The following is a 22284-nucleotide window of genomic DNA, read 5'->3' as shown; positions in this document are numbered from 1 at the left end:
GTGGGTGAAGTATCTGGCCCAAGGACACAGCAACAGTTTGCACTGGAAGGATTGAATCCAAAGCTTTTGGAAATTTACACATATGACACATTTTGAGATAATTAATGAAAAACACTTTTTGTCACTGTCAAAAGGTTAAAAGGTTTAAAAGGTCTAGCAGAATCATGAGACAGTATTTCACAAATCATAGTTTATGACACAGTTTTCAGTAGATACTGGAGGGCGTCTTCTTAATATATTCAGCCGTTTGCTTCTGTTCATCGTGAATAGACAATCTAGACCTTAATGTTCGACAGTGGGAAGAAAGGCTGCACATTTTCATTTGCACTGTACACATGCTCTTATCAGCAGTTGGAAGTCTAAATACATAAATCTAACCCAGAAACACTGCCAGGGTTAGAGGCTGAATACAAATATGTTGACTAGCGCTGCTGACTGCATACTAACTGACACATGCTATGGATTCTGGCTGTGGAGGAACAGCGGTTCTCATTGTTTACCAAGCCACAATAGGATTTTATATCCACACGACGCATTTAAAATAAGCAGGTATTATCTGTTTTTAAAGGTAAACAATTGACTATAATAATAATGTTTTCTTCAAACAATAGAAAACTAGACTTTTAACCGCTTTTTCAAATGCTTTATAAACGGAGAGCCGAACAAAATTGTGGTAGTGACAAAATGTATCACTGTTTTGTTTTGTTTTAATTTCAACTGTATCAGTGTTATCAGGTCATTAAGTGTACAAACCACTTTCACATATTCAAATAGAGATGACAGTTTTATAATTCAAGTTAATATGAAATAAAAAGAACAAAAAAAAAAACAAGAAATATCAGATATTTCTTTTTAGAACAGGTCATTTTCTTCAATATGCATGTTTCTTACAAGTCTTCATGTTAAAAAGCAACGGCCAGCTGCTGTGAAAAAGTCCACTTCTAGCTCTGTGGTACTTGAGCTCGTGGAAATCTGTATTCAGCCTCACAGGTCGGCTCCATAGGCATCAATGGCATTATTTCTTTCTTTCTCTTCAGTCTTTCAGTGCGCACCGCGGCCTGCCTTATCTTGCAGGTTTGATTTGATCTGATGTACCACACTGTGCCGTTTAATGGAAGGAGGGAATGGTTATAGCTGATCTTTAAAACTACTGGTTTTGTAAAAGTTTTATTCCTCTTAACACAAGATTATATGGCATCAAATGAAGGCAATGTAGACATGACATTATATACTTACATTGCCAACTAAATATAAACTATTAAAATAAATGTAAATATATTTTGACACAAGATGATATGGAATTGGATGACCTTTAAGCAATCTTTAAAAAGTAAGTCATCTTTAAAAAGTATCAATTAATATTATGGATTTATAGGAATAAGGATTAGGTACTGAATATGAGAATTCTGTTATGAGGTAAATTGAAATACAAACTGACCCCGATTCTACCTGGAACGGTTTATTTGACTTTTTGTTTTACATTTCCACATGCCCCGGATATTGCTGGGTCCTTTTTATCAGATGGTTGCCAAAAATGAATAAATTAAGAAAGATTCCAGCTCAAAAGGTTATTATTAGCACCTTAGGCAGCATAGAACATAAACAACTAAACAAACAAGCTTCTAATATTATAAAAAAATCAAGTAGAAAAATATATTTGTATTTAGCTGGATTATGTTTCTCTCCTTGATTGGAAAAAAAATATTACTTACCACCGAACCTGGAACACAGCCTTTTAAATTACCCGCTGGAACGCTTTAATGATACAACATTTGTAATAAAAACTAAAAACGACACATGCAATGTCCATGGAAACGGCTTTGTGCTCACGTGACCACACAGAGAACTTACCCTTCAGAGGATAAAGGAACGGCTCTCCCTCTGGACCAAGGAATGATGTCCCATCATCTCCGTCGTGTTTGGGATTATTATCCAGAGATGTATTGCCTCCTACAACAAAGCATTATGTAAAACATATACTGACTTTGTTAATTTACACTCTTTCAATATCTGTCTTATACGGTGGGCTATTCCATGTGGATCTGCTCAAGAAAGTAATAAAGAGTATTTTATTGAGCGGAACCCTGAGCTTCCTTTCCCAAGGGTACCGAGCTGTCATGTCTAAGCCTACAGAATGAATGTAGTGAGACGGACTTCCTTGTTCCTTGATCCCTGATGCTTATGTGTGTCATGTAAGATATCAAACAGCCCACAGACCTGTGAAACTGTATGCATTAAACACCTTATCAAAGCACTGGTCCCGTCTTTACCTCTGTAGCCCCCGCCGCCGCCTCCAGAAACACATCCGCCTCCGCCGCCCCCGAAGCCGCCGCGAGTCTGCCAGAACTTCTGACAGGCCTGGCCCCCCTGACCCCCCAGCACCAGAGGCCGGCCCCCCTGACTGATGGAAGCAGTGTCATTCCAGCCACCTCCTCCACCTGCCAGCACAAGAAGCACACGTTTGATATGAGTGCTATGAAACACAAGGAGGAGGATGGGAACCTGGTTATACGGGGGATTTGAGGTGGCTGCAGCTCAGTGTGATACCGACCGGTTCAGTCTCAGCTTCTGGAATTGTTTGGTGTTTAGACATTTATTCATGAGACGTACGACATCAAATTCTTGTGTATTTGGTTATTGTGAGAAGACTTAAAGACTTAACGATTATTCATGACGAAACAACTGTGAAATCCTTAAGTTTTTATCATTCTCGTGGTCTAACGCATTACAATTCCTCAGTTTTTGACCAACTAAACTTCCTGAATGATAAAATAAAGCTAACTTGACATAAACTGCTGGATTCAGGTTTACGTTTTTGGAGTAAAGATTGAATAGATAAGTTTCTGTTTCAGTCCTTACAATTGTTATCATGACCTAAATAATCACCATTGTCAATGAACCTAATAATCTTGGTATCATTGTGAATATATTCAAGGAGATTACATTTCTTGCATGTAAATTTAAGTAGAAAGTAGCCAAATTTACTCTCAAATTCTGTTACGATACATACAGTGCATCCGGAAAGTATTCACAGCTCTTCACTTTTCCCTACATTTTATTATGTTACAGCCTAATTACAAATTGGATTAAATTATTTTTTTGCCTAAACATTCAACAAAAAACACACCCCTTACCTCAGTTTGAATTATTTGCTGATTCATTAAGAATAAAAAACAAAAAAAGCATGCTTTCCAGACAAACCTTAATTTGTGTCCAGGGATTGTGTTACAGATCTTCAAAGATATAATTTTACTTTTTGATGCTTAAAATGCACTGTAAGCACATTGGTTTAAACTCTGGCAAAATACTTCTCACTATAATGGAATTTAAATTATTTCTTAATGCTGACAGATATAGCTCCATAGCTTTATGTATAAAAACTGTATAAAAACATACAACAACAGAGATGTGCTTGTTGTTTCCCTGATAATGCTGAAAAATAGTGCTATAGACCCATTAAGGATAAATACAAAATGTTGCTTCATTACATGTCTAAAGGATGTTTTTTCCTCTTAGAAACTAGAGAAACAGTGCACTCAGATGACACTCCAAATTCTAAATGGGGGGCTGTACACAGAGCACACTTCAAAGCTTTGCGTTTACCTGCTGCGTGTGATTTCCCATTGCGGCCGGGTTGACTCAGGTCGTAGTCCATCTGCTCCAGCTGAGTGTCTGATAGGCTGCTGTAGCCGCGACCCCCTCCTCCAGCAGCAATAATGAGAGGCACATACTGGTTTCTCTCCACCTGGGCACAAAAGAATGAAACAATTTTCAAATTGTACATCCACTAACGCATTGTAAGCCACGTTATACTGTAATTGAAATCATTTCGTTGTGCGTACGTCTTCACCAAACCAAACGTACACAAAATTAATTCCACACAATTCTACAATTTTGTTGAAAGTGCACTGCCGTAATAGTTCGTAGACTTTAAACACAATTCCGTCAAACATTATTCTATCCAGGGTTGTTATGAGAAAAGGGGAATTGTGGTGCAAAGAGGAAAGAGCTTTATGGAATCACAAATTGTTGTTTCAGGTCACACGTGAACTGAAAATAAGGCCATTTTGTTTGATTTATATAACATTTTGTCCCCAGTTGTCAATTCCCCAAGGAGCTGGATCTCACCTTGAACACATAGGTGGCCCCTCCTCCTCCGCCCCCGCCTCCCCTCACTTGTGTCTTGTTCACCATGGGGCCGCTCTGTTCCTGGCAGATCTTGTTGAGCATGCCGTTGGCCTGTGGGGAGGAATAAAGAGGTCAATTTACCAGCTAGCTGCTTTCCAACATGTTTCCTTTGGTGTAAAGAAAAGGACGAGGATGCGTAACTACATAACTGCCTCTGCATTGAACTGCAGGGCTGACCTGTATACAACTTCACGCAGTGGGAAAGGCTTCATTCAACAAGCCGTACATATAAACTATATGGCCTGCACGGAGAGAGAAAAAGTACAGGTTGACAAAGCTGCAGGAATTCACATTTTCAGAAGAAATAAAAAGTAACATCTTTTACAACTAAGCCGTAAGGTGTAAGTCCTGATCTTTAAAGTACATATAACAGGTTAGACTACATTTCACTCAAACTCAGTGATTATATTTAAGATTTTCCATCGTCTACACAGTTTGACATTTTTTGTTACCTAGCAACCATACTGAAAACAATCCATATACATTACACAATTCATTTTTTTTGGACAAACTTCCACTTGTCAGAGTCAGAAATATGATAAATATATACCATAGGTTAAAATCACCAAACAATGTAAAAACCTATCATATGCACTTTAATTTTATATTAAGTTTTACGTTAAAAAGAAGCATACCTAGAACCCAATCATTTATTCAAACACATTTAGTAGCAGCAGTTGCAGTAATAGTAGTAGTAGAATCAGTGGCAGCCATAGTAATAACAGTAGCAGTAGTAGCAGCAGAAGCAGAAGTAGAAGTAGAAGTAGAAGTAGTAGTAGTAGTAGTAGTAGTGAAGCAATAACTTTGGACCTGATCATTTCATGACCGTCACTTTATTTTGGTTTAATGAAGGCAATATTCATTGATTTATCACATAAATAAACACAGCATTTGGTGGTTTCACTGGAACCCGGCCTTTGTGAAGACAGAACTGGACATTTTGTTGGCAAAGGTAGCGCGTCAGGAGACAGTGCCATGGAGGAGGCTGTTGTGTGAGTTGACGCGCCTGCCTTCTGTGTATGTGTATTGTCCCGCCGCTGAGCCTGGAGCCAGTGCTGCTCGCTGCGAGAGGGCACCCGTTTGCTGCTCCAAATCAAGCTCAGACTCCGAGTGGCTCACTGCTCCCTTGGCTGTCTGGTGTTTCTGTTGGTCTGGTTTGCGAGAGGAGGAGTACTGTACCAGACAGTTGGAAGGGAAGTGTTTTCAAATCAGACCAGATCATGTTATGTGCAAATAAAAACACTGTAAAGAAGCTAGGACTGTTTTCTGGCAAGGAGAGGTTCCGCAGGTCTTTCCTTCCTGCTTCTGTCAGACTGAACAATGAACACGGCTAAGACTCTTATACTTGTGTCATCCACTTGTTTGTAATTATGTTCAATAGCAATGTGGTCTATCCCAGGTACAATCACTGCAGTTACTTTACCTGCCTATTTATTCTTGTCCATATGCTGCAGTGTGCTCAAAGCCACTTATTGCTCATAATTGCCTTATATTTTTGCCCTACCCGCACAATCCGCATTAGATTTGTTAGAATTTTATCTTAATTTTTACATGCATATTTCTATTCACGTTCATTCAAATACCCTACAATAATCATATCACGTCACGTTTTATGCCTGATGGATGTGCGCGATTGTCAGTTCACATCAATACCCCCGACAATTCATTTTGGACTTACAGTATTGTAATTGACAGTTGGAGTGCATTGAAGCCCCTGCATCTTCCCCGCCTCCAGTCTGTTTTGTGTCTGCCGCCTCTGCCTTTCAAGTGGTCTGTGTTGGTGAACAAGGGAGCAACAAGATGTTTGGAAGCTGCATATGAATGTGCATGTGGCTCGGAGCATACGCGCGCACACACAACTGGCGTTTCTCGGGACAACAGGGGTATCATTTGGCACCGGAGGGATGCTAGGTGTGTGCGCCTGTCAGTGCGGAGGGGAAATAACAGGAACCTTAAATGACTTCAGTCTCGCTTTGAAGCTGCCGATTCCCCCATACACCAGCCGTATGAACACTCCACCACACTGGGGTTAAAATATTAATAACGGGATGGTGTGGGGCGCTGCCATCTCAGTGATGCAACCACAAATGGAAACAGGCTCTTGAGAAAATTATATCTTTTCATTCATAGGATTGTTTTTTTATGCCCTTGCACACACAGCTTACAGGGGTGTCAAAAATAATGCCTAGATACTAATCAATACCAATATTAGTATCAAAACTAGAGCAAACAACAAACAATCTTAATTCATATCAGAACTGGAGTAAGAAGAACATGTATTGAGTATGTATTTTAAAATCAGTATCAAGTATCAAGCCTTTTCCTTAATATTTAAATTGTGTTAGATTGAAATTTTAATAAAGTGATAAAATTACCTTATATTCTTACTCAAGACATAGTCTTAGTCTCAGTATCTACATTTGTATTGTATTTTTTTTTATATTTAAAACATTAAAACTGACATATGTCTTAGTCATCATCACTATTTAATCAAGGCGAGCATTTGGAATATCACCAATAATGTATCACAATAATAACAAAGAGGTTTGGTAGTTTTTCCTGGCAGGGAAAGAGGGTCTAAGGACAAAGGACGCTGGGACATTGCCAAGTCCCTAAGAACATTGTTTCTCTGCTTTTTCACTGTCGCCCCTTGAGGAAACTGCGGTTGTGATTTTGGGCGTTAGCCGCGTTACAAATATAAATCGAATCGAATCGAATTGAATTAATGCATTAATTAACAACTTCTTTCTGCCCGTCTTAAATCAAGCTGTAATCCTTAATGCATTTCTCAAAGCACCTGTCAAAGATAACAGCCATTAGCAACGCTCATTTATTCCAAATGTATTCTTAGCTTTGAAAAATGCATGGCTTATACTCATCTTACATTTATTATACCTAGAGCAGAGCGTTTAGAGGCACATTGATGCATTGATTCTTCGAGAAGTTTGGGCAAATGTACGCACAGCCACAAACAAACAAGCTGCGCCAACAAAGGGTTAATCTCTACAGAGTTTTAATGTTCTCCTGACCAGTCGTTCTGAAATGTATCAAACAAAGAAACAATGTGAACTCAAAAGTTCCTCAGTATTCTAGGGATTTTCTCATGGCTAAACCAAAACAAAAATGCTAGTTACGATGAGTTTCTATTTAATCACTTGATGGAATAAGAGCATTTGAATATTGCTGACAGTTTTGAATGAAATCCTTCTTATTTCAAGCTAAATTATCTGCTATGAGCTATCAAAATTCTGTTTATCTCTGCTACTTATTTCAAACCAAATCGTAATATCATTCAAAGTATCATACCACAGAGTATTTCAGAAATGACACAGGAAGGTCCTTTAAGTAAACAAATCTAAAAGTGCTATTCAACTACCGGTATACACATTCAAATACAGTCATTTTACCCATGCTATTTCTATTTAGAAGTGAAAGCTACATTTTCTATCACATTTTGAAACCCACTAAGGCTGAACAATGTATCGTATTGAAAGGACATTTGAATTACTGCAATTACAAAATGACAAAAGGCTCCAATTTTTCTTGAATTGGTAAATGTGCACTGTGAACTAAGTCTTAATATGAAACCATGAATGGCAGCTCTAATTTTAATCATCTGAAAAATTGCAAATAGATTTTTTTCCCTTAAAATCGTGTAGCCCTAACAATCAACCATGTAAAATAAATCAGAACTTTCAACAGCTAAATTCAACTCCACCTCCTTCACACTTTGAAAACCACTCGTCCACTCTTTCTCACCAAACTATTACTTATAATGCCCCCCACCGTCTCGGGCCCTTGATGAGCAACAGACCTGCATATCTAGCCCCTTTTCTCCCACTTTCAGCTCTGGGATGATGTGTTAGCTTTGAAACATTTAAATACTGCATGATGGATGGTTTCATTGGCGAGTTGAGGGATTGGGGAGGTTTTAGTCTCAGAGTGGTGAACTGTGAGGAGAAACACACCACTGCACGCTCTGCCAGGGAGAGAGTGTGCGAGAGAGAGGAGCATGATGGATGACAGCCACCCCTCGGCAAAAACAACCAGAAAAGGGCTTAAGACAGGCAACAGGGAAATCCACTGCGGGCTTCATTGAGCTCCGGCAGTCAGACAGAGCCCCTGGGGCACCAGGGCAGAAGATTCATGGTCTCTAAGTGAGGATGGCACAACAGGGCTGACCACCGACTCTCATGTCAAAAACTGGACTGGAGAAACAACTGAAGAGCTGCTGCAAGCGGTCAATTCAGCCCTGTTTAAGAGAGTGTAGCATGTTACCATTATTGTGTTATTATTATGTGGGAATAATGTAGATGAAGCAGAAATGAGGCAATAAAAAGCAAAAGAAAAACCCCATATTACCCCGTACAATGGAAGCATAGCCAGGCTGGATGAGACTGGAATCCACATACACTCGCAATGTCTTAGGGCTCATGTCTTTGGGTCCTGTATTGATGGATATAAACTTATCTTGCTTTAGCTTCATGCCTCTTTTTTCAACTCTCGGGCAACTTTAATTTATTCAACAAGAAGAATGTTTCGATTTCAACACTTTCTGTGTGAAGTAAGGCAAGGCAAGGCAAGTTTATTTGTAGAGCACATTTCATACACAAGGCAATTCAAAGTGCTTCACACAGCAGGAAAAATGCATTAAAATCACAAAGAAATTACAGAAACAGAAATACAATAAAATTAACTAAAATTATCAATCCAACTGATTTAGCTTAGATTTGAACATTGTCAGAGTAGAAGCCTGTCTCACATCTTCAGGAAGACTGTTCCAGATTTTAGCTGCATAAAACTGAAATGCAGATTCCCCATGTTTAGTCCTGACTCTGGCACCAGCAGGAGACCGGTCCCTGAGATGGTTCATATGGCACTAACATCGTCCAAGATGTACTTTGGTGCTAGGCCATGGAGAGACTTGTACACAAGCAGAGTTGCTTTAAAGTCTATTCTCTGAGCCACAGGAGCCAGTGCAGAGACCTGAGAACAAGACTAATGTGATCGTACTTCCTGGTTCTTGTCAGGACCCGAGCAGCAGCGTTCTGGATGTACTGCAGCTGTTTTACAACTCGTTTGGAGAGGCCAGTGAGCAGCCGTTACAGTAGTCTAATCTACTGGAGACAAACGCATGGATAAGTCTCTCTAAATCTGGTTTTGACACTATATTTTTGATTTTGGCAATGTTTTTTAGATGGTAAAAAGCTGCTGATGTTATTGATTTGACGTGGCTATTAAAGTTCAAGTCTGAGTCCATTATTACCCCCAGATTTCTAATTTGGTTTGTAGGTTTTAGAGCGAGACTCTGGAGGTGACCGCTAACACTTTCTATTTGTTTTTGTGGGCCAAAAACGATTATTTCAGTCTTGTCTGAGTTCAGCTGGAGAAAGTTGTTTTGCATCCACACACTGATCTGTTGAATGCAGTGACAGAGTGAATCCACTGGTCCATAGTCACCTGCCGACAGTGAAACATAGATCTGAGTGTCGTCTGCATAATTGTGATAGGACACATTTTCACTGCGTATCAACTGACCTAACGGCAGCATGTAGAGGTTGAACAGAAGGGGACCCAGGACTGACCCTTGGGGCACTCCACAGGTCAGGGTCGATAAAATCGACGTAGATAAAATCCTCCCACTACGTCTTGTTCAAGCTGAGCTCAAAATCTGGAGATTGATCCCTCCTCAGGTTGCACCAGTGACATTGAAGGATGGGTCAGAATACAAACATGTATTCTGTCCCTGTTAGCATCTTGCACCCTGCAGTTATGTGCTGGATTGTCTTGGGCCTCTATGCTCAGCCAACACCTTGGGTCTTGTCTGGTGTGGTAGATCTGGGCCTCTATCACTCTGGTGTTCAGGGCCTGCTCCTGTGCTTCCATGATCAGGGCCTCTGTGCTGTCCTTCAGGCCGGCCCGCTCTAGCCATTGGTTTATTATAATTTCGTGATACTAGCCACTTCAGTTATGTTCCGGTGGTACAGCCCATGTGGGGGCTTGTCCTCACATGATGGTCCCTCCTCCAGCACCTCTTCCGTTTCCCATTGCCTGAAACATTCATTGAGCACGTCATCTGTTGGGGCCTTGTCCTTGATGTACTTGTGGATCTTGGATTTTTCATCCTGGATAATGGCTCTCACATATTTAAGGCAAACCACATGGTAAAATATGTAAATTATGACAACAGGCCCTGGTAGAATAGGGTGCAATATAGTTACAATTAGTGGTTGCATTTATAAGACAGCTGTATTTGAAGGGGCTCAAAATCCATACTCTGGGGCAAAGACCGTCCAAACTAGCATTACTTGACTTGTGAACAGTTTTTTCATTGCGCCCATTGCATTTTTATCTGTACAAGAACTGTATCCAACAAACTGAACATAACTGTCTACTTCTATGATGCATATTTCAAAATTATTACAATGGGTATTTAAAAACAGGGACACAATATACTCCATTTCCTGAGTCAGAGGTTTTCTACAGTTATTGAAAGAAAACTTCAGATTTTTCCATTTCACAAACTAACCTGGGATAAAAATGGTTTCAGCATAAACACTAGACCAATAATCCAAACTGATAATTGCCCTATAGAATAATGGATAATAACTACCATTACAGAGGAGCATTTACTTTCAGATAACATATCTCCACGATAACGTTGACGGATGATCCTTTCTTCTCCATTCCGCTGCCCGAACTGTCACAGCATGGAGGCAGCAGTATAATTCAGTTTGGCCTGTTAGCAGCTTAAAGTCCAACTCCGGAGTCATTTGGAAAAAAAGATGGAGGATTTGCGACACCATAAACAAGAAATATATTTGGTCTGCAACTCACTTCCACATATGCAGCTATTTCACACCAGATTCATAAATTGAGTATCCTATTAGCATAATTAAAAGGGTGAGTTTGTCTTATCACCTGACATTAAAGAGCTCTGGGACAGTATTTATGAAGTTGTTGGGAGTGCGGAGTGGACTTACATTTGGGCAGGCGTCCTCTCCTTGTTGTCCCACCAGGATGTAGAGCAAGTCACCTTTCTTCAACAGGAAGTCCCCCGTGATGTAGACACCGTGAGAGCGACTCATTGCCAGAACACTGCGACCTCCAGCTGCACCGTAGGCTGTGATTCTGTCAACAGGCAAACACAAACAAAAACAAGAGCAATTTCTGCTCGTTAGCATGCTAATTATGTTAATGGGACCGAGAATGGGGCACTTAATGATTATTTGAGCTTTTTGTTGAGTTGGTGTGCAGGAAAATAAGCAGAAAGACGGTAGTGGGTGAGACGGTGATAAGATGTAGCAGAGGAAAAGGAAGTATATGTTAAATCACTCTGAAGATTTTTTTCATAATGTCAATCCTTTCAATAATATTTTACAATGTCTAATGTCTCTACTAATTATGCTTCCACATCCTCAACAGTACTATTACTGACTAACTATTCCAACTGTGTTTAATCATTTTGCAACTTAATGTCTAGCTATAATTACTACTATAGCGACATTATATTATTATGCTACTTTTAGACTACTGCTACTACTGCTTCTACCAGTGGTGCACAGATAGTTGTCACTTAAAGCTGGTGTATAAAGCTTTTTTTTTGTAATTTTTTGTAGTTAAAGTATCACAGAAAACATCCACTCAAGTAGAAATATACTTTAAGAGTAAAAAGTAAAAGTATTTCACACAGATTTTGTTGTGTTAAAGTGTTGATAGAAATGAAGGCTGAAAACAATTTTGTTTAGCTGGTTATATGACTGAATTTTATCTACACTCTTCTCTTTTATGTCTTTAAATGTTTTGTGATTTCACTGCAATTTTGAATTGAATTGCCTGGACTACAATAATCTACAAATAAACTTGCCTTGCCTCGCTTATAAACAACATTTCATTCACAACCGACTACTACTACTACAACTTTTCTTAAACTCTTTCTATTGCTATTCTTCTTGCATAAAAAAGTCACATACATTCAGCTTCAAAGTTAGAAAGAGTAACCCAAGGCAACAAAACAACATCTCTGTGTTTCTTTTCATTTAATAAAAAAAACATTTTAATTCCCAATCTCTACAGTGGCTCGTTTTGGTTTCAAATAGTTGACCTTGCATTGTTTGTCAAGGGCCACATGGGGACACACATACACACCTTTGCAACCAATTTATTGCTCCAGTTTGTTTTGCCTATTAAAAAAAAGATGGAAAATGTGTTTTTGAAGCTCTTGTACATTTCTCTTCTCCGCATTGGAGCTTGGAAGCGCCGATGAAAGCAGCAGCCTACCTCAGCTGTTTGCCTAATGACTGCGAGGAGAGCCTGGGAGTGCTCTTTATCTCCCAGCCAAACCAGGACACATCAAACCAGCTCCTCACCAACTATCCTCACTATCAGAACGCTCTCATCCACGCGGTTGTCACGCGGTTCAGACGCCAGGGTTTTCACCAACATTCGCTGTAGAGAGCATATATTTTTTGCGAATATGCGGTAGGCAGTTTTGGAACATTTTTGTAAGTGTTTAAAAGCCAAGGACAACTTGGACAAAATAAAACATTGCAAACGACCCCTTAAAGCCCGCTCCTTTGATTTGACTAATTAGACTATGGAGCGTCATAATCATTTCATTTTACAAAACCAATTACACATTTTTCACCCAAACTGTTTTTGTTGTCATCATTTGCACATTTCAGTTAATTAACTTCCATGTATATATTTGCCCCTGAAATAATGCAATAACAAATGATCTGCTCTTCAGTGTTGACTAATCTTTTGATGTACTCTTTAAATATATAATTCTTCGCTTATTAAACCCCCCAAAAAACAGAGGTTAGGGTTAGGACTGAAAAAATATCAACTTTGACATCTTAAATGCTTCGAGGAGCTTTAACATTTGAGAGTAGACTGACTATGAACAGCCAAAGTAATACTAGAGGTTAACAAACAAGGTTTTATCTATAAGATTTGACTTTTGTTGTTTTGTTTGCTCATGTTAATGCAATATTTGCTAATTGCGACCATCAAATAGCAATTCCTAGACTTGCAGACTAATTGAGAGTTTATTTGCAAAAACAGGTAAGTGCCATTTCAAAAGAAAATGTCAAAGGCTAAAATTTGCTCTTTATAGCAGGGTTTTCAAAAGTCAAATCAATAATAGTGCAATCAAATAAGATTCCACCCGTTCTTGAGCAAATCCCCTCAACAATACTGTTACTAATATATGCATAGAATTGTATCAAAAAGAATAAGTGGCAATTTTTTTTTTTTTTTTAGAATATCCATTAAATCCAATCACTTGAGACAATCATTTATGCAGGTTTGCGTCTGCTACAGGAAGTGTGTGATGCTTCTCCCTTTGTGCCAGAATAACTCCCAAAAGAAGGTGAATGAATCTTTTAAACCAATGTTTTAGCATTTCAACAAACACGCACGATATAAAAGTAAAGTTATTGAGTCAAATCCAAGTTTAACCAGCTCATACTTGTCATATCAGCCTCGAGCACGACTATCGATTTGTACACAAAACAAAAAGCACGGTGGAGATTTAGTCCCACTAGGATACGTTGTTGTAGGTCCGGCTGCTGAAGCGATTTAAAGCGCTGAGGGCCACATAGAGATAAGTGGATAGGTGTGATTTCCCCACCCCCGCCCTCCATTTCGTATTTTGGATTTGGGCAGCGGAGACAGGTGTAGCTTGTGAATCATATATAGCAGTCATTACTCCAGCCCGGGCTCGGCATGCAGCTCTGGGATAGTGAGATGTCTCTGTTTGCTGGGGGAAGATGGATGTGCACAGCAGAGTGTGAGTGGGCGAGAGGAAGAGAAAATGATGCAGAAATACACAGGATTCAAACGTCTGACAAAATACAGGTTAAGTAGAGTTAGACGTTTGCGTGTACTATGTGGCTTGTTTACCAGTATATATATTCATCATTCTTATTACCGTTGGTTGGGTGGGTCAACAATTTACTTACGCTTTCGGAGTTTTATATTCACTTGACACTGGCAACCACGGTCTTTAAAGGTGACACGTTATGTAAAATCAACTTTCATGAGTTATAACTGCGTTCCCTCATCATTAACTTGATTTGTATTTTGATTAATTCATGCATATTTGAGTAAAAGTGTATTGTTCTGCATTAGGGATGTCACAATGTCAAATTTTACTGTTACGATTATTGTGAGAAACATCCTGATGTAACAATTATTCAAGATTATTGACACATGACAAAGTGAAATCCTTAATTTTCTTTGATTCAAATACATTCAATAGTTCCAATAGTATGTGTCTAAGTTTCTGAATGCAAAAGTTATTCTGAGACGTGAAACTTCCTCAAACTTTCTTATTTCTCATCTCTCTGAACTGGACGCTCATTTAATTTTAGGGAGTGTCTGCAGTGCCGCAGCGCGCGGCCGAAACTGCCATGTTATTTTTGTGCCGGCCGCGCGCCGCGGCTCCTGAAACTGCGCCGCTATTTGACCGCGGTTTAGCCCCGTTTTAGACTGCGCCGGGTTAAAGATGGAATGGACAATTTTTTTCAGCAATTTTTTTTTATCATATTTCCTCGTGGCGTGGATAAATCATTTGTCCTGCCACGTATCAATCATAAAACGCACCTACCGCTCACCTGCAGCCGCGTGCGGTTCGTCCCCACGTTTCCGCGTGCCTAAGCGCATGGATCTACCATAATATAGTTCCCTCAATGTACGGGGCAAAATGAAGACGAGAAAGACAGTTCGAGCTGACGCAGAAGTGGACAGAAATCTACGGGAGACGAGCGATGTGATGCGCTCCGTTGCACTGATAAACAAACGCACATGTGTGTTGTATCAGTCCGCACAGGGGAGTGCACATGCGCACTTCCGCCTGCGCTCTCAAATCGCCGAAAAATCGCCCATTGCGCCTTTGAGGTTAGGGTTAGGGTTAGGGTTAGGGTTAGCCATGAGGCTATAACGGGCTATAAGGCAAATGCCGCGGTCCCTGAAACTGAGCGGCAATTTGACCGCGCAGACCATTTTAAGTTGTCTTTTTTTAGATCACAAACATAAAGTACGTGCATAACATTTCTGTACATATGCACGCTTCATAAAAGGGACCCCAGAACACTCGAGTTTTCACCTACCCCCTATCTCTGCCAAATGTACAGTACTGTACTTACTTATCAGTACCGTGATTATTATTATTATTATTTTTTAATTCAGACTCTGGGACCAACATGCAGTGTTCAAAAAATGTACTTAACCTCCCAATAAAAAAATCCATAAAAGAAAGCTGGGGTTTTTCAACAGTGAAATGCTGCATCTCAGTTCTTCAGTTTTGAACAGGAAGTCAATGGACCTGTTTTTTTTTTGTTTTTTTTATCACTAAGCACTTTTATATCAATATTGTAATTTACAATGAACAAAAAACACATCATAATGTGTCTTCTTTAAGCTGGGCACATCTCAATAATATGAACAAATAAAAGGAAAAGCTAGAACAAAGAAAACCACACAGGGGATTTGTTCAGGTGCAACCATTTTCCACATACAGATGAATTAAATTGTACTGTGTTAATTATGATAATCATCACTCATAAACTATCCTAGCATTCCCAGTTGCATGTTTACTGTTGTGCGGGTGCATGTTCTCTGAAATGCTGCACAAATCAATTAGTATTTTCAAAAGGGCTTCAATCAAAACAATTAGCCTTCAGTCTTAATGAACAGCACAAGTAGAGCAGAGCTTACTAATGCATGATTCTATCAAATAATGACAAATAAAATGGATTGTAATGTGGTATCGGCCATGCATTAAAGTTAGTTGTGAAACGGCCCTGAGTATTAAATGTCCAGAGGCAGATAGTACCTGTATGTTCCACTTTCCGGGATGTGCCACATTTGGACGCCTTTGAAGGACCCTCGGGTGCCCACTGACACGTTGACGTTGCTGTTCCTGTAGGAGTTGGTGCATTGGGATGGGGTGGGGCCTTCGGGACCCACAGCGCCACAGGTATGAAAAATCCATTTCTTAGCTGTATATGAAAGAGAGAGGAAAGTACATTTAGAACTTCACACATCCGAGGGAGGCGTCCTGTGTTCAGATTCAGAGATGATTGAGAAGCTCGGATCCAACAGAGCATAAACAAATTACATTTTAACTCTTCTCCACAGCTCGACGTGAAGCAGAATAAGACGCTACTAAATTAATACCATGCATTTATATATGCAGGAGGTGGGTTCCAAACGTGTGCCTTCTCACTTTAAAACGTTTATCACCTTCATCTTGTCATATTGTGGTCTTTGGAGGTTTGTAACTCACATCAACAAAAAATAAGCTCTAAGCGGACGTCCAGTTGCCTTTCTTCTTCCATTTCTTTTTAAACAAAACAACATATTATCTGTGGCTGACTGTTTCTTATTTCTTTTCATTACTTTACAAATCAAAAACAAAACAGTTTCTCTCCTCCTACTCGCTCTAGCTAGACAGTTGTCCTTGCCTTGACAGGTGACCGGAGGAACATACTGTAATACATTTAGACCAACCAACAATTAGAGAAGGTAATATAGGTATTTTCCTAAAAATATACAAAATATGTAACTTATATGCAACGCTTTTGCTTTGCTTTGATTGGATGGTTTCATTCACAGTATTGCCAGACCGGCATTTTTAAACGTATCTACTGTCCATGGTAAATAGATAAACAGATCAGTTTGAAGTCACACTATGGAGCGTTCAAAGGCAAAGCTGATGCTATTAATGGCTTTGTCTGAATACGCCGTGCATGTACATGTGTATGACGGTCAGAACGCTGTGACTGATTGGTGCATATAATCAAAACTGGTCTAATTTTCTGCCGCAGAGAAAACGAGACAGGATCACAGGTGACTACCGTAGCTTCTCATTTTCCGAGTAATCCCGGATGCCACCGCTAATTGGAGTTCTTTTCCTCTGTAATTATCACAAGATTAGTCTTGTCACATGGACGTGGAGGAACTTAACACGCACAACCTTCTCCTCACGTCTCTTCCTACAATCAGAGGGAAGACGATGGCTGCGTAATGTTCAGGTCATGCTTAAATGTTACTCGGCTGTAGGTCATGCTTTAGGTACAACTGTCTGTGGATGTTTTAGGCTCAGACCGGATGTGGAACAGCAGGAAAAACTAATGTCAGGGCATAAAACAGAAAATACAAATATAAAGCCTAATTGAGGTAAAGTAGGAGCAGTAGATGTGACATGTTTTTGTTTCTAGTTTACCATGTTCAATCTCCTAAAATGTTAGAAAGAAAATTGGAACTTCCTGTGCCTTGGTGCATTTTGATAAACACCATGATCTTAAATAAACATTTACTTTTGCATGCTTCTGTCATTTGAAACAGATTCTAGAAAAGTTATTTAGGTCATAATCATGTCCCATTCATGTGGACTTTTCATTTCTGCTCCTGTCATTTTGAAAGATTACACACATTTTCACTGCGGAAAACTCGAATGAACCACATCTGAGTATTGTACTTGTCTACTCGGTGGATAGGGGGGAAATTGGTTTGGTCCAAATTTAAGTGCTGCTACATTTGCACTGGTTTGAATTTCTGGTTCTGTCTGAAAAACAGGCTGATTTGGACACAGCACTACAACTCAAACACACTGAGTGACTGGGCTCGCTCTGTCTCGTCTTTAGTAAGAGTAAAATAACCCCTGAGGTCAGTTTCTCCAACAACCAATAAGGTAAAGGAGTAAAGGAGAAATAAATCTATCACAGAACAGGAATAGACAGTATTTATGACGCAGCATTCCAGAAGAGGAATAAATCCATCAACTGCTTCCTTTTCAGGTTAATACAATAATACATATTTTTATTTCTTTTTCATTAATAGTATCACTTAAAATGGAACAATCTTGGAAATGCTTTCTATTACCAATCAGTTAGTTTAATTATTTGAGACACAATACACATTAACCTTATCACTAGAGATCTATTGTACAAGGTTATAGCTCAAGTGCTAATTTCCATTGTTGTCCCTAAGCAGGCTGGTGTTAATAAGTCCCGGTGAGATATAGCAGGGGAGGAGCCTATTGTACATGTTTTTTTTGGTACCAAACTACCCAGAGGAAACCTACGCAGACACGGGGAGAACACGCAACCTCCACACAGAAATATCCGATCGATCCCAGGACCTTCTAGCTGTGAAGCAAGAGTGCAAACTGCTGTGCGACCATGTCCAGTTATTGTAAGGAACTAAACAACTATTCTGCAACAGTTCTATTTATTTGCCTGACCAGCCATTCCCAACACGTTTTGACAGACTACTTAACAAAACCGTGAGGGTCTGGGGCTCGACCGCAGAATTTCAATTTCTAGGGCGGAGTTTAGAGAGACAGAACCAATCACATAAACCCAGAAGTGACGCAAAAAACGCGACACGCTTAACCGGATATTACGTAGCCCATGTCAACAAGGCGTGTTCCGCATTATCCGTCCCCGAACGCAGAAAATGTCTCCTGAATCGCGATGACGCCCTTCGCATAACCACATCTAACGCACGTTCATCATGGCAAGTAGAGCGGACTTTCCTGATTGTTCAAACCGAAGCGAGAACAGAAGTAAACACTCGGTCACGAGCCGGATCCGCCATCTTGAATGTTTTGGAACGGGGGTAAAAAGCAACTTCCGTATCTTCAGTGTAACGCGTTAAAACCTCCGCCTGGGATTGGATCGGACGATTATGGTCCAATGAAGTCATCATTGGCTCTGACTCGGGTTCCAGACCCTTCCGCATTTTAACAGAATGTGGGAGGGGCTGGCGGGTCAGGCAAACTATTTATGCTATTTATGTAGTTACAAAGGTATAAAAACAACTGTGTATACTTTTCATGACAACAATAACAATGCATCCAATTGACTAAATACTGCTTTTTCAACATTCAACATTCAACTACAGCTAATTCATTGACTTACCACCTGGTGCACTGGTCTACTATAAAGTGTAGACATTTGGGTTGGTGGTGAACACTACCTAAATGCATCTCCTTTCTACCTTAAGTTTGCACTATGTAACTTTTCTGCTGGAGAATCCACCACCTGCTTGTATTATGCCAGGCAAAGCAATCACATAACATAATAAACATTAACTAAATAAGTCCATCAGTGACACTCTGTGCTTGTCAAGACATATTTTATGCACCAGCCACTTACTGATAAAAGTCCCCCTGGCCTGACTAATGTTCCATTGAGTTCCCTTGGGTGTCCTTTCTTTTTGCTGATCCATCGATGTGATTGTATTCTATAGACACGTGCACTTGGCCTCAGAGTGCAGGCTCAGCCCTGTGCAACCTAATGAGCCGTCCTCAGCTCTGCACTGAGCAGAACAAGCAGAACAAGATACGCAATCGCAAAACATAGTTTCCTAATAATTGAACTGTACTCGCAGCACACTAGGTAGTGTGCAGTACCTAGTGCACACTAGGTACTGCACCCTACTTATGCACACTATGCACTCTACCTATAAGCAATAGCTTATAAGAAGGGAACATCCATGTGGCAAACTTTAAATGGACCCAAAACAAGTGAGTGATTTGCGAAAACTGTTAAACAGTTTCATTACATTACACTTTAGAAAAAAAAATCAATATAATTTTAATTCTGTAGTTTATTTCTTGCACCGTTCTCTCGCTTGTTCTGTTCCAAGTCCACTTCACTTTTGTAAGAAGCTTGCCATCGTCGCATGCCACCATCATAATAGTCTTGTTGAACAAAGTTGAACAGTATTCAATGTCAAGGCATATTATCAGTGAGTAAAAACAAGAGTTAACGACAAATGTTTAAGAAAACCACTCTAATTGTGATATTTTTCACTGGCAGTCCTTTCTACCCCTGATCAATACTTCTTGAAACAAATGTCGCTTTCGACCAATGAGCGATTTTGAAATGCCAGAGTATGAAAAAGGAAACATGTTGACGAATCATTTGAGTTTGGAGAAGGCCATTGTGTGGTGACAGATGGATGGTCAGATAAACAGATGGCTTGATTTGAAGACTTTAAAACTAAGCCATTTAATGGGGATTTCAGACCTAGTGTACATATACATTTTCCAGCTTGGCTCTTGACAATTTGGCCTAGGGTTTCTTATGTGTAGGCCCGCACAACATCACAATGAACATTAACAGTATTATTACCCTAGTCCTAAACCTAGTCTAATTCACATTGGCTTTGAACAAAATTCAAATGCATCACAGCAATTGGCTATTATCACATAACAATTCCATGAAAAATACAGAGGAATATTTTGAGGTCAGCGCAAAAGTTTCATTGACAAAATTTCAAAAGGGGAAAATGTTATTTGAGTTATTTTGCCATCAACCATAAGATGCCTTGATAATAACTTATAATACTTTAAAACGTCTACTTTTCTGATACCAGATACTACCTGGTAACTATCCTACTAAACAATCTACAAATACTCACTCATTCTGCAGAGTTACACGTGTAGTGCTGCCACCATTTAACTGGCGACATCTGTCCTCAAAGAACCAGCCTCTAGAAAGGCGTACCAAGGTTGGCACTCCACAAAAGCATTTGAATACTAAACAGAAAGCTTATGGAAAACTCAAGTCCATCCATCCATCCATTTTCTACCGCTTGTTCCCTTTCGGGGTCGCGGGTGACTGGAGCCTATCCCAGTGACTTCGGGCCTTAGGCGGGGTACACCCTGGACAGTGGCCAACTTGTCGCAGTAAAAAAACTCAACTCAAGTCCAATTAATTACAAATAGGCTGTTTTGCACGACACCGCTCATTATCAGTTTCATATTGTGTCTGCGAGTGTCTAATGCCCCCTTCTTTCTGCAAAACCTAGCAACAACAACACGCTAGCTAAGTGATGGCTGGAGGCTAGTGTTTATGTACGAGTAAACAACAAAGTAGCATTTCAAATCTCGGCTGAGCTTGCTAATTAGCGCGCCTTGCAATGTCCAGAGCCCCATTCGGCATGCACATGGCGTCCAGGGAACCGCATCTGCTGTCAGTTACTTTCAAGAGCCAATCGAAAAGCTTCAATCACCTCTCCTTCTGGCTTTGATTAAATGCCAGTTTTCAAATTGACGCACGCTTTTGTTGTTTGCTGTTGATGTGAGGAAGAAAGTAGAACACCTTGGTTATGTCATATCCAAAAAATATTTTTCCTTTTGTGCATTTGGTTTCTAAAAGGATGGCTTTATTCAGATGTGTTGACTTGTTTTGAGGTCAATAACACATCAGAAATGCAAAGAGAAAAGAACATCTAGCTCATGTTTTTTCGTTTTTTTCCTTGCCGCAGCCCCAAAGCATCTACAGAAGGAGGGTTGGGGGTTGAGTTGGCTGCCTGAATCAATGGACAAGAATGAAGGTGAAACCAGGGTTGAAAAAAAAAGAAGAAAAAAAAAAGTGTTGGGAACAATTGACCAAGATCAGAGCAAGCGCTGACAGAAAGACAAGAGACGTGAGGGAGGGCACAGGGGTGTTAATGTGGGCAAACAGTGTTCATGGGAGACTTTTAATGAGCGAAGAGGGAGCAGGGAGAGCAAATAGAACAGAGGGTAAAGAGTGATAGCAAACACACGTCGCGGGTGGGTTAACGAGGAGCTAAAATGAAGTTAAATCAAGGTTACAAGCATAAAGCAAAGAGAAATGCACGGATTATTTATAATAAAGGTGCACAGCGGAATGTTTCTACTTGATCACATCTCCACGGATTGGACCTGTAACTTGACTTGGAGATGGGTGATTGCCGACAAATTGTGGAACCTTCTCCAAAAACCTTCCCCTTGATTTAAGGCTATCATGGACCAGCAGTTAGGACCCAGACTAAACCAGGTCTGGGCAGATTTGAACCAAACATATGACAAAAGGCGCTCTTATAAAGGATAAAATAATTAGACAAAGTATATTAAAGCTGGTCAGAAATACAATTAAAACGTATACAGTAAATCCTTCCAGGAGTTATATGTTTAGAACAGATGCACACTGTCTGGTAATTGTAGGATTCTAAAGCAGGATTATGTGGTGTTTGGTGAAACATAACAGGAAAATGTAATTGTCACTGTTTTTCAACTGTTTTTGGTGCATTCAGAACAACCTTAGATTTAAG

General features: G+C 39.9%; 1 protein-coding gene and 1 long non-coding RNA gene across 2 annotated transcripts in view; both read right to left on the bottom strand.

Moving 5' to 3' along the window:
• Positions 1-22284, bottom strand: part of LOC140370691 (uncharacterized) — a 592343-nt gene that overhangs the window by 165336 nt on the left and 404723 nt on the right. The gene's annotated exons all lie outside the window — the stretch shown is intronic.
• alk (ALK receptor tyrosine kinase) overlaps positions 1-22284 on the bottom strand; it is a 424897-nt gene that overhangs the window by 18411 nt on the left and 384202 nt on the right. Inside the window, exons 12-17 of the mRNA XM_072457605.1 lie at positions 16028-16193; positions 11172-11319; positions 4129-4239; positions 3604-3745; positions 2271-2438; positions 1852-1950 (exon numbers count right to left, since the gene is read on the bottom strand). Of these exons, the coding sequence (XP_072313706.1) occupies positions 1852-1950; positions 2271-2438; positions 3604-3745; positions 4129-4239; positions 11172-11319; positions 16028-16193 (834 nt within the window). The remainder of the gene's footprint in view (positions 1-1851; positions 1951-2270; positions 2439-3603; positions 3746-4128; positions 4240-11171; positions 11320-16027; positions 16194-22284) is intronic.

This window comes from Eucyclogobius newberryi, unplaced genomic scaffold (assembly GCF_026437365.1).
Source record: "Eucyclogobius newberryi isolate DKJ021-1_F unplaced genomic scaffold, fEucNew1.0.hap1 SCAF_21, whole genome shotgun sequence".
Classification (NCBI taxonomy): Eukaryota; Metazoa; Chordata; class Actinopteri; order Gobiiformes; family Gobiidae; genus Eucyclogobius; species Eucyclogobius newberryi.
Note: the sequence above shows the minus strand (reverse complement) of the source record. Positions and strands in the feature narration are given on the sequence as shown.